The sequence below is a fragment of the Petromyzon marinus genome, chromosome 1 (assembly GCF_048934315.1).
Source record: "Petromyzon marinus isolate PM22_M1 ecotype Great Lakes invasive population chromosome 1, UKy_Petmar_22M1.pri1.0, whole genome shotgun sequence".
NCBI classification, from domain to species: domain Eukaryota; kingdom Metazoa; phylum Chordata; class Hyperoartia; order Petromyzontiformes; family Petromyzontidae; genus Petromyzon; species Petromyzon marinus.
In genome coordinates this window covers 33937167-33950688 of record NC_133667.1, presented here as the reverse complement: position 1 = coordinate 33950688, position 13522 = coordinate 33937167, and the positions used below count along the sequence as shown (strand labels likewise).

General features: G+C 53.3%; 1 protein-coding gene across 3 annotated transcripts in view; it reads right to left on the bottom strand.

Annotated features, from left to right (window-relative positions):
• Positions 1-13522, bottom strand: part of THSD4 (thrombospondin type 1 domain containing 4) — a 147551-nt gene that overhangs the window by 132283 nt on the left and 1746 nt on the right. Inside the window, exons 2-6 of one of the 3 annotated variants that reach the window (XM_032950224.2) lie at positions 10344-10434; positions 8962-9067; positions 2829-2886; positions 1151-2040; positions 4-802 (exon numbers count right to left, since the gene is read on the bottom strand). In XM_032950224.2, coding sequence (XP_032806115.2) covers positions 4-802; positions 1151-2040; positions 2829-2886; positions 8962-8990 — 1776 coding nt within the window. In that variant the 5' untranslated portion in view covers positions 8991-9067; positions 10344-10434. The remainder of the gene's footprint in view (positions 1-3; positions 803-1150; positions 2041-2828; positions 2887-8961; positions 9068-10343; positions 10435-13522) is intronic. The other 2 variants (XM_032950216.2, XM_032950207.2) reach the window with 2 other exon arrangements.

The window sequence follows — 13522 nt, the reverse complement described above, 5'->3', positions numbered from 1 at the left end:
TACCTGAAGGTTGCAGAGTTTGTACTGCTTGCCCAGTCCGGAGCACTTGAGCTGTTCTTCCTCGGGACTGCGCTTGCTCATTCTGTGCTGCTGCTGCTGCCGGCTTGCGTCCTGGCGCGGCCGGTATCCGTTGGGCTGCTCCGCCCTGCTGTGCGCGTGACCCGCAAAGCTCTCCGCGACTGGCGGTGGCGTTCCCACGCCGCCGCCACCACCGCCGAGGTAGCGCGGGTGAGACTGGTACCACTGGCGGAACGCGCGCTCTCCGCGGCTGTGCGTTCGACCGCCGCCGGCGGGCAGGCCCGCCAACGCCCGGGCTCCGGGACCATCGAGCCGCGTCAGGGGGCGGTGCGTGCCGTTGGACCACGGGAGGTGGGCGGGCGCGGGGCGCTCGCCGCCGCCGCCGCGGGAGGGAAGCGCGGCGTGCCGCGGGGCCGGGTGCCGATCTCCGTGCGCGAGCGGCGTCCCGCGCTGGTCGCGCTCGCTCGCCGCGGGGCGCTCGGCGTAGAGGGGCAGCGACGCGATCCCCGGGGGCTGCTGCTGCTGCTGATGCTGCTGCTGCGGGTGCTGCTGCTGCTGCGAGTGCTGCTGCTGCTGCTGCGGGTGCTGCTGCTGCGGGTGCTGCTGCGGGTGGCCGGCGCGCGCCGGAGGTTGCCGCGAGCGCCACGGAGGCCGCGGGGTTTGGTTGGCACCCGCGGCCGCGTCGCCGCGGCTCGGCTCGCCGTCGGCGGGCTTGATGGCCGAGTACATGACGGGCATTCGCCCATAGCCGTATCTCCCCGGCCGGATGGAGGTTCGGGAGGACCTGTCCCCATTAAAATGAAATAAAAAGGGGGGGAGAATGGAATTTTTTATTTCTTTTGTGTGTTCACTAAAGTTACGAAGGATAGAGGAAGAAATATTGGTGTTACATCCGCTGTGGATATGGCAGCGATGACATTATAATTGTGTCCATCACAAGCTAGATGGCCTGTCGCATCACGAGGCAGTGAGAGTTGTCGATAGCTTAGGGAGACATTCATCCAGCAGTGGATAGATCAAGGCTGATGGTGATGCAGCAAAATGCATGTTACATTCAATGCATCAGCTCCAGTATCTGTGTCATCGAACCTGCCTATTTAAGATCGACAAACACACAGGCACCGCCATTCACCTGGAATCAGTCGGCGACGATTCCGCATGCGCATTGGGTGCCACGCCGGACGATGACGATGCGGCGGTTGAGGAGGAGTCGCCCGCGCCGTGCAGGGGTTGCACGGACATCGCCGTGCGCGACCCGCCACCGGCGCTTGCCCCCGTGGGAGCCTCGGAGCCGGCGTCTCTCTCGTCCGCCGCGCCCGGTCCCTCGTCGCTCCTCGTGTAGAGCGAGAAGGCGGCCGTCCTCCCGTAGCCCGCGCCGGGGTAGGCGGCCTGTCCGGCAGTCGCCCGGCCGCTCGATGGCCTGGCATAGCCCCCGCTGTGCCAGCCGGTCGATGGAGGCTGGCCAGGCACACCGCCGCCGCCGCCGCTGTGGAAGCCGACGCCCGGGTTGGTGCCATAGTTGACGCCGTCAGAGTAGAGGGGGCGCACGGAGGAAGATGACGAGGAGGGCGGCATGCCGCCGTGCCTGCCACCGTGCGGAGGACGGCCGGCTACGCCGTGCGTGCGGCCGTTAGGCACCGGACGGTGGCCGCCCTGGCCCATTCCGGGCGTGTATCTCTGGCCGTGACCTTGGCCGTGACTCTGGCCGTGACCTTGGCCCTGACCCTGACCAGCAGCGTGGCTGTCCGGCATATACAGTGACACGGAATGTAGGCCCGTGTGTGTGCCTCCCCCCTGGTGTGGAGGCACGGCCGAGTGATGCTGCTGATGCTGCTGCTGCTGATGCTGCGTGAATTGAGACTGGGGCAGGCACTCCCGCGTCTGCATGCGCACTCCACCGCCGCACGTTCTGCTGCAGTCGGACCAAGGGCCCCAGGGTCCCCACGTGCCCTGTCCTGGGGGCCCCGTGTCAACCTCCTTGTCCTGCGACCCAGGCAACTGGCGCCTTATCCTCTCGCGAACCTACGCATGCGGAGAGAGAGCGTGTGTAAATCGGTGTGCGCTCTTTGGGGGAGGGGGGGAATGAAGAGTTAAAAAAGGTCCGAAGATGAATCGTTCAATTCTCAGAATCGGAATCTGTATTCAGACTGGAGGAATCCGATGAGCTATGAAGCTCTTTTTCACTGACGTCCAGTATAAGCGGGTCAGCAAATATAATAATAATTTTGTACATCATTGCCATTCGCCATGATTAATCCACTACTGAATGAAGACCTCCCCAAGCATATGCGTATCCTTCAATACATGCCTAAACATTTCCTGTCATTTGTCCAAACATATGAAGATTATAAAGCACATACAATTGGGGCACGATGCGTAACCATAATATCTTCAAATTTTACGGGCAATGAGATCCAGATGAAACGTTACCCTAATAAAATAAGCCAGTTACAGGCATGCCCGCAGGGTTCGTCATATCTGCCCCCTTTTTAATACGTGACAAATTTTGAGGCAGACCGGGCAATACCTTTGATGGTCTCGAACGTCAACAACGCGAATTTGAGAGGAGGGAAAAGCGGCCTCCCCCAACGTTACTAAAAAAATCTTCTAACAAAAACTCGCATTGTGCATCGCATTATTCTTTGCACAGAAAGGGGCGTTTGTGCGGAGCGCATGTCGGCCTCATGAAAGGAATGGACCGCGTGCGCAGCTGGGTGGTTGCGGAGCGGGGGGAAGAGTTGGCGTTGGGGGTGGGGAGAAGGAGTGCGGGGCTCTCTCGGTTACGCCACGCCGTGCCGGAGACTCCTTGCCTTGCGATGCTCTGGCGGGATCTCGTGAGGGTAAACCAGCGCCGCCGCTGCCACCAACCTGGTGGACACCGCCCGGCACACGGACACAAACAATTATTTTAACGATCGCTTTGGCAAATTGCTGTTCTCGGAAATATGATTACACTTCGATCAAGGCCAATACGGTGTAGAGTGGAGTCGCCCGTTATTATCTCGCTCAATCTCTGTGGCTTGTCTCTCTGTTCGGAAAGGCCACGGGCCTGAAGCGTCGCCTATGGTACACTTTTCATGGTAGTACGTATGTTGAACTTCTTTCACACCCTACGTATCCAACCGTGCAAATCGGAGGTGGGGGATGGACATCAAACTAAACACCAAAAGCACTTCCAAAGGAATGAGCTTTCAATCGTGCATCACTGCTGAACAGCGCTATTGATGAAAGCGTGCAGACGTTACGTTCGTGAGCGAGTACTCACTGAAGCCACAACAGCCACATCCAGCCTGGCCCGCCAATGTCACCAAATATTCTCACTGTGATGCCCCACCACGCCGTTGCACTTGGTGAACAAGAAAGCAAAAGGTTCCCTTTCTCTTTATCCATTCGAACCTTAGCAGCCAATGCGGTGAGCTACGCTTAAGGTCGTCGTGGCCTGCAAGCAGATGATCGGGCCAACATTAGACACACCGGGCCACTGTTGTATCCGGGGCCTGGCGGCTAGAGGGGGGGGATTGAGGCGGGCCCTGCACTACCAAAGTCCCTTTGGCTGCCCCAAGTTCACTCACCTCATTGGCATATCACAGTCGCTCGACCACTACTCCCCCCCCCACCCCGCGCCGCCCCCCACCCTCAATCCGAGAGGAGCTGGAGCCGGACCTCGTTTGTTTTCCACTTTTTTTTTATTTTGACCACAAACATGCAACAATAACTCACTTCAGGTCAAGTCGACCTGTGTTCTGGCAGCCTCTGTTAAACAATGTGTGCGTGGTCAGGAATCGAACCTGGACACCTGGCACCTGTGGTATGGCGTTTGCCTAATGCGACACAACTGCACCCCATAAACACCTGAGCATGTATAAGCCAACAAAGACGCTTATAGGCCAGGGGGTCTGGTGATCTTAAACAAGCATCTATGAATGTCCACCACTCCCCCCCCCCCCACCCCCGACAGAGACAATCGCACACCAGACATGCCCACCCACACATACACTATAACCACAGACGTATACACACACACACAGGCACATTTACAAACTGATTATATGCCCACACGCAATAAACCACACACATGCATACATACGGATGAATAGGCAACACACACAAAAACACCCACAATGTACCCAAAGACAAACCCATCTTCAAAAACACACAAAGACGTACCCACATTAGGCACATACAATGTACAAAGACATACATACATACACACAAACACACACGACATGCCCATACATACACGAAATTCCCATACACATGTACACTCACACATAGCCTTTACAGGCTGTTGGGGCAAGTCGTGTTTGTGAGCACATATGAAGGCCGGCACGGTGCACGAACGAGTGCTGCGGCCATCAGCACAGCACCGATGATTCCACATCTCACCAGGCAATGTACCGTACTCACTTATGGCTGAGTCGACCTGGAGAATTCCCCCCAGAACCAATTGAGATAATGACCACCGATGCTGTGCGTGCGCGAAAATCGAACGGAGGTGGCCAGGTTTGAAGCGTCGCTCCCACACGCGCACAAAAGACGAAGACCCCCCCCCCCCCCCCGATGAAGGCCAACACAGGCTGATTGGGGCAAGCGCGCGGCACACGAAGGTTCAGTCGGTGGGTGGGGTGGCCGACACCACGCCCGGTCAAAATTACTCGCATGCAGAAGTAAAGCGATGCACGCACACACACCACACACACACACACCACGAATCTATGTGCGCCACAAACAGGAATCCATATTTCACAGGACCACCCATCGTGTCTTTGTGTTGGCGGCGAGGACCGCGATCAGCGGCCCGCAAGTTTTAGCTCCGAGCGCAGCGGGGCGACGCTGCCCCTGCGTCGTCTGCGCAAGGAAGGTTGACCCAGGCGAGGGCTGCTGCTTCTTGTTCTTGGTTTTATTTTAGTTTCTCTTTTTTTTTTTACGAGCTCGAAGGATGGAAACCATCAGCCCCTTACGCTCGGTGGAACCGAGCGGACAATGATGGGAAGCTTTGCGGAAATATTTGATGACGGTTAAATTCCATATTCTCGTGGCGCTCTCCAATAGTTGAGAGTCTAGGGTCAATCGGTATCTTCATTGTCTAAACCTAAAAGAGGAATTGTAGTTACAACGAGATTGCGTTTGCTGGAGTTTTTCTTTTCTCCATTTCCATAGCTGTACAAATCTGCACACGTACGAATGTTTAATAAATAAATATCCATGATTATTTTCTTCTATCCGTTGAATTATAATTGTTCTCATTACATACCTGTTTACACCATTCCATTGCTTCTTCGGCTACATTTGTTTGTTACTTTCAATTGCCAAATTACGTTTCCCAAAAGCCCTCCAAACCTGCTCTCCGCGTTTGCCTCTGTATTTCACCGTGTGATCCCTGATCTGCCATCAGCAATCGCCCGGGGTATACACAACCACTCTGCTGCGTTTTCTCCAACAACCATGGACTACTTTTGTCCTGCAAACTCGCCGTGAGTGTCCTTCGCGTCAACCCGTCATCAATCCTGAGCCCAACTTTGCAGCCCCCGTTTTGCTAAAAGTGGTGCCGCATCATTCGATTTGGTTACATTTCTGCCTACCCCCCCCCCCCCGCCTCTCCCCTCCAGTACCTGACAGAAAATCGTGGCCCTCCTTTATAATCCCCTCCGCTATTCGCAGGTCGGAAAAAATGTTTTTCTTGAAATAGCTCTGAAGGAGCGATTAAGGAAACAAAAACAAAGCACGTGCTGGATAATGAGTGACAGGTCCAGTAAGCGGGCTCTCAACATGAAATCTGCACCCTCCTGACCCTCCCGCCGGGGACGTAATCTGGCGAGGGTGGCAGTGGAGAGGTGGCTAGGGAGATGTGAACTACCTCGCCTGGTATACAGAAGGCCGTGGATTCGAACCTGACCCTGACGCGCCTGCTGTGGGGTTTGCGTGTCTCTCTCCGCATGGCCGCGTGGATTTTTCTCCGAGTCCGCCAGTTTTTCCCTCCACAAATTAGAAACGTGCGCCTACGAGTGGTTGGCTGCTATAAATTGCCATGTCACAAGCCACTCCCGGCTGAGCTATCATTTGTGATGGCCAGGTCGCTTCAGAAAAAGAGGAGCTACGTAGCTCAGTGGGGCCTTACCTGCTAAAAAAAATTTGTTTAGTTTTAGTGAAAGGGACACACGGCTACAGTTCACGAAGGTGTGGACAATGAAGGCGAACGCACAATCCACACGGGAACCCTGCAATTATCTCTCAAAGGAGCGGAAAGATGCTTTTATTGAAACGAACAATAATGCCCTCCGCGTGTTCTGGAACGTTTTGCTGACTCTCAAGACCACGAGGGTCCTGCATTGGGATATTTGGGTCAATCCTATTAACGAGTGGTGTGCGTGTATTTGTAATAATCGTTATGTGTATATATTACGATTATGCTAATTACATAGTGGCCACCATAGTCAAAAGCACCATGGTAAGACCACGCATATCAATCCTTATTTAATTATTAAATATCACAATGGGTTACTCCCAAATGTAAAAAAAAAACTCCTTAAGAGCAAAAGCCCTGCAACTGTGGGGAAATTAGCAGCTCCGTACAGATTAGAATTAATTAACTTTGTTTCTTCGGGCAAATATTGCAGCTCCGTGGAGTCCATATATTTTTTTACAAATCTTCATGATCTACCAGCACTCTCTGTGTTACAGTTGTGCTCTGCCACATACCTAATAATAGAGCGCTCCGTTCTGAAAATTAGCCCCATCAGAGTGTTCATTTCAGAGCCAGATCAGCAGGGGATCCTGAGCAGCCCCTGTAAATGTATGAACATGATAACGCTGTAAGACTTTTCTAAGGAAAGCCCCGAGACTCCACTATGAAAGTGTGTAGGGGGTGGGGGGGGTTATACAAAATATATTCGCGTAAGTAAATGCATTTTCTTTCGCTGAACGTCAATGCAGTGTAATGCTTGTGCAGACAATATAATACTTCATTGCGGCAAATGAGACCACAATCAGAACGCCAATGAGGCGTTTATTGCCTACTGGACGGCGCTCAATTTGCTTTTGTAGACAATGTGACAAGGCAAGAGGTTGGAGCGGTGGCGCTGTGGTTAGCACTCTGTGCTATTAATACGGCGACCCGAGTTCCATTCCAAGACACGGCTAACTTTCAGTTCAGAGTCATGTCAGAAGTTCAGAACCGGTCCTGACCACATTGACCGGCGTTGTGAAGTATGATCAAACACCCCCCCCCCCCCCCAATAACCATTGTGGCTTGGAAAGTCCTTCATCCACCGGTGGATTGAGAATGGCTGACATTTATTTATGCATCCATCTGTTTGAAAGAACAAACCGCATCGAGAATTCAACCGCGGTGCGTGAGCGAGTGTTTCAGAGTGGGCTCTCTGGCTACGCCGTGGGCCAATCGGAGCACGGTGAGCGCAAGTACGTGCCCCGGGTAAGCCCGTGGGATCAGCGCTGCCAGAAGTTATCGGGTATCGGAGGCCTCACCTTCGATCCACGCCCGACAAAAGCCCTTGACACGGCCCCAGCGCCTTAATCCGTCGACTCATCCCCTGCCAATTGTTGCGCTAAAACTTTAATTAATTGCGCTCGCAACCTCCCACCCGCCCGTGCAAAGCGAGACGGCGTGTTATATAACGAGAGAGACAGAGAGAGAGGGGATACAGGGAGAGAGGGGAGGAGAGCAGAGCGTGAAATCTTTTGTGAAATCTTTCGTTTTAAAAAGGGGGGGGGGGCACATAAAGCAAAGCATTGAAAAAAAACAAAAAAACGAAATGATGAACGAAGCAAAGTGCCGACTACACCGAGCATCGTCTTGTTTCCTCTGATCGTAAAGAAAAAAAAGAGAATCTCGGTAAATCTGCGAGTGCGTATGCGACTCATCGCTATTCACCTAAGGTTGCGTAAACAGACGTGATGCTGCTGCTGCTGCTGAGCCTGCGTTGTTGGCGCTCTTTGGGGGTCGAAACAAAAAGCAGAGCGATAGGAACGTGAAACCTGTGGGCGTTTAAAATGACATTCCGTCGGACCAAACAGCACCGCTCAGGGCGACGGAGGGAGGCGGGCAAAGTGTTTGTCTTTCGCACGTGATCGTTTCAACTCACACGAGGTGTAAACATCGTCATCCCTGCCGACGTTACCACACCGCAGCTAACAGCCATGTCATCGCAAACACCATTATTAAACCCCCTAACACCACCGCCGTCGCCACCAGCACTACGACGAGGAGCCACTTACCATCCGCAGCTAACGCCGATGCCATCACAAACATAACCATCACAAACATAACCATCACCAACACCATAACCATCACCAACACCATAACCATCACCAACACCAACGTCACCACAAACACCACCAGCATAGCGGTGAGCACCCCCACAAATACTGCTTACCACGTACATTGACGTAACCACAATACACATTACCACCTAAATCAACATTGACACCATCACCAACATAATCAACATCACCACCATCAAACACTCGTCAGCACCACCATCAAGAGCACCACCCACGTGGTGAAATGAAGAACAACTGAATCTAAAACTTGTGGTCACTTTTATGCATCTACGCACTGATGATAGAGTGCGGTTCACGCTTGCACCACGGTGGATATTTTGCAGCCTTCGTCAAACCACTGCTGGATAAAGGCCACCCCCATTCCTAAATCAGACATGGGGGCTGCTCGGCCACACTTCGCAACGCCGGTCAGCGCGGGTTCGGTTATGGCAGGGTGACCCATGACCGGTTCTGCAATGGCTGGCCACGAATGTGAGACGAATGGGACACAGCTCGCCCGGTTCGTGGCGCAGCGCGCCGCCAACCACTCCACTGATGCTCCAGCTGTACTGTAAATAAAAGTTTACTTGTTCCCACGTGTCAAATGTAAACAAGTTGCTTCTGGACGATAAATGAAAGAGTAATAAATGGGGGCCATGTTACCACAAACACGCGGCACGCGGTCCCCGCATGGCTCAACGGCGGAGAGGCCTTCAAGCCGCCCCAGCAGCGACTCCGCAGAGGACGTCCCTCGCTCCCTCAACTCCACCTGCGCAGGACACACAAACACAAAGGTCCACAATGCAGCCCAAACAGATGTATCGGGGCAAGTGCTGTCATAACAAAAATATTTTTTTTGGTTAGATCGCGTAAACATAAATGCGTCGTTAAACCCCGCCACCACCCGATACAGCAACTTAAAAAAAAACTTGCCAATTTAGTTACTACTTCAGCACATCGGTGCGTTGGAGAGTGCCGTCAGCGAGCACCTATGGATGGCGTCAGGGCACACGTTGGGGTGGTGTGGTCGGCATCACCCCCAGGGCTGCCTTTGTAACACCCGGCGATGACATTTGCACACCGCACCGGGTACTCGTTTAAGGCTGAGTCGGCCGAGTGGAGGGCCAGTACCTGTTCGGATATTCCCCACCGATGCTGGTCCGCGAGCAGGAATCGAACTCGGGTCTTGATAGTGCAGCGCGCTAACCGCTACGAGATGCGCGGACTGACGCAGTGCTCCCACGTGTCTATCAGCGGGCGAGAGCTAATCTGGAGGCAGCAGTGGCACAGTTTCTGTTGTGTTTTTTTTCCGAGACCAAAAACAGCGGTGCGGCACCGCTGCCCGATTTAACTCGGCTGCCAGGCAGACCTTTGGAGAGTTCCATTCGGTAGCAAAAAATTAGAATTCAAAGGTGAGTGTGTGTGTGCTCCCTCTCCCAGTCAGACACGGACGCAGCACACACAGACCAAAAACAGCGGTGCGGCACCGCTGCCCGATTTAACTCGGCTGCCAGGCAGACCTTTGGAGTGTTCCATTCGGTAGCAAAAATTTAGAATTCAAAGGTGAGTGTGTGTGCTCCCTCTCCCAGGCGACGCGTAGTCTCTCGGTGACAACATCACAGCAACTGAGGGATGCACCGAAAATGAACTCATTAAATAATATAACGCTTTGTCCATCGTAAGAAAAACAATTATTTACATTTAACTTACTTGCTTTGTTCTTCAGGTGGGTGTATGTTTTAAGCAGAAGCCGTCATATTTTGTGGTGCCTCTAAATTCTAGAAGACTAAAATTCAGATTTTAAAAAAATATATCTGCTGGTGTATGAGTGGGATTCAAATGTTTTTTTTTATTCTATTTATTGAGTGGGCATTCTGAAGTCCCAGGTAATAAAATGTACCTACTCCCCTAGAGACCGGGGGGGGGGGGGGGGGTGATATGGATCAGTTCACAAGATGATGATGACGATGAGACAGACAGAGGACCAATGCCACCACTAAATGAAACCACTCTCACTTGATTATTTCCTTAAATAATTATCTCACAATCAATGACGATCTCGCGTGAACTCCACTCTCCGGCTCTGTCTTCCACGTGAATGACAGTGACCGCGTTGCACACCAAGAAAACGCTGCGCTGGGGAAGAAAAAAAAACCTCGCTCTTGTAAAGAAATACAAATAATGAAATACGCACCTCCACTGTTACTCTGCCAAATATTCTTTTTTTAACACTCGGTCATTTGTAGTCCGGTAAAAATCACGGATTTACGAGATAATGCCTCCTTTTGATTGGCTACGAGCCACCACGCTCTCTCACCGCAACCCCCCCCCCCCCTCCGCACGTTATTTTAACCAAGGCAAAGTGCTGTCCGCCGCGATTGATTTATTTTGATACGCCGCTTTAAACTAAAAAGGCGCTTCCCCCATTTATTCCTGGTTGTTTGTCGAGCATTTAGGGCGTTTTTTGTTCGGTCGCAATCATTCATGGTTGCGAACTCTTTTTTTTTCTTTCTCCCTTCATCCTTGAGAGAGCGAATCGCACAAATCAACGGGAGCCGTGCAAACCTCAAGATGAGAATCCACCCCACCTCCCCGCTCCCGCCGAGCCAATCTCAATCCGCGAGCGGCAGGCGACGTTCCTGACGACAAAGAGCCACCCGCTATTCCACCACAGCCCTCGAACGTGCGTCTCAATGCAGGCCACGAGGACCGCACGGCTGTCGCGTTTCCCCCTCTTCCCCTGCGCATTTTCCTCGAACTCCGGGTGGTCCGTCGTTCAAGTCCGGGCTCGTTCTCTCCGCATCAAGCGATCCCGAAACGTCAAAGGGGTGGCCACTGCTGGACGCTGGGCCCTTGTCTCGTTGTGAGATGGGAGGTGGGAGAAGGAGGCAGTGGGGGTGGTCCAGGAGAGTGGTGGTAACTTTGGGAGCAGGAGCAGACACAGCTCTCTCTCTCTCTTTACGGCATCCCATCCTCTTAAAGCACAGTCCTTTCCCTAATGCGTCCCTCCTGACCCGTTAAAGTAAACGGACGTGGCGGCAGAGCGCGTGCTGGGGCCCCGTACACGCGTGTCGCTGCTAAGGGCCTGCGTGAGATGAATTGCGTTGGGTTCAGGGGAGCAGTTTGGGTTCGGGGGAGAGTTAGAGTCAGGGCTTTAAACTATTTTATTGACAACGCGATGCCAAACCACTGCTGAATAAAGGCGTTCCCCACGCTGCGTTAGTCACTGGTAAAGGAGGGGTCCGGGATCGGCTCAGATATGACTGAAATTATCCATGGGCAGCAATGGAATTCAGGTGGCCCAGGTTTATAACGCAGTAAACTCACCAACGCTCCAATGCTACACCATAGAGCTAGTGTTAAATATACAGGGTTAGGGATGAGTTAGGGGATAAAGTTATGCAATAGAGTTAGCTTTTGGATTGCATTAGGGTTGGAAATAATTTTAGTGATGGATAGTCATGGATAGAATGTGGGCGTTCTTGCGTGCATTGCTTGCGAGCGCCAGGATGGGTGGTCACAAGTGCGTGTGAAGAATCATCAGCGTGGAAATCACTGGAGCCACGTGGTCGCTCCCTCTCCCACGCAAAGCATTCGGGGTGCCTCATGACAACTGGGCCAGGACCTAACCAGGCGCTCAGTCACACCGCGAGGACTGAGACACATGGGGTATACTGCGCTATGAACCTAGTCGCCTGGGTTTGGCTCCCATCAAGAGATAACGTAAGGAGCAACGTGTTATCTGAACCTATCTGAGACCACCTCTAGGTAGACTCGGCCATAAATTACTACATGCCGTGATGAGTAAAACGTCAGACAATAGCTGCGAGGTAGGGTGCTGACCACAGCAGCCACTCGTGCGCTGTGCCCTGCCTCCACTAAGGAGTCTATGACTTACACGCGGGTTCACTGTGTGTGTGCGTGTGCGAATGTATGAGTGGGGAGCGGTGGCGTAACGGTTTTGAGACCTGCGCTACGAACACGGCGAACCGAGTACGATTCCCGCTCACGGCCAACACCAGTGACGAATATCTGAACCGGCCCTGAGCCTCCCCTAGGTCGACTCAGCCTCAAATGAATACCTGGTGCGGTGTGTAAACATCGCCACTGGGGAGACAAAGGCGGTCGGGCGTGGTGCCGGCCTCCCACCCCCTCGTGTGCCACAGTCCCGGCCTCCATAGGTGCTCGCTAACAACACTTGCCCCGACAGTCTGTTAAGTCTACCGCGGGGGATCTTTGCGCGCGTGTGTACGCACGTGCTGGCACTAATCGCTGGGTGGTTGATGAGAGCCTGGCGAGCAACTAACCACCCCCCGCTCCACCCTCCAACCTCAACCCACTGCAGCGACCTCCAAGAGAGAGATCAGTATCATCTCCCAGAACGCTCGCAATTACACCGGCCAAGACAAGAGCCGGAATTAGACGCGGGCTGTACCCACCCCCAAACCCCTCCAACCGTCTCCCTCGTTGGCGTGCGGCGTTTAGTGCAGGGAGGTTGAGAAGAAGGGGGGGAGGTAGGAGAAAGGGGAGAGGCGGAGTTGCCCCTGACACCGCCGTGCAACTTTGCAAGTAAACAATTTCCAAGTTTGTACTCGTGTCAAAAAGAAATGTGCCGCGCGCAATCGCGTAAAGATGCGTACGCATACCTGCCAGCCCCTTATCAGTGCCTACATTATTACAGACCAATTCACACCTTGTTGGTCACCCCCGTGCCATTATAAATCTCAACGTTCATCCTACAAAGTCCCATCACAAGGGAAAAACACAAACACATGGACAAAATAATGTTTGCCTGTATTGAAACGGCTGTACGTCGTATGAACCTGAAAACGCAATTTCCCTGTACAAGAACACTCAGTGCACACACCGTCACGAAGACACAGATCCCCCGTGTAGCCTTAACAGATGTGTTGGGGCAAGAGCAGCACCTATGAAGGCCGGCACGGTTGCACACGAGGGGACGGGTGGCCCAGAAACCACGCCGGGCCACCTTTGTCTCCCGAGCAAATAATGTCGTTGACTGCACACCGCACCAGGTGCGCATTTGAGGCCGAGTCTACCTAGGGGAGGCCCAGGACCGGTTCAGATGATCGTCACCGGCGTTGGTTGGCGTGAGCGGGAATCGAACTCGGACAGCGGGGTTCGTAGCGCGGCGCAGCGCTAACCACTGCGTTAACCGCTTCCCATACATTGCACGCACGCAAACTATGGCACACGATACACA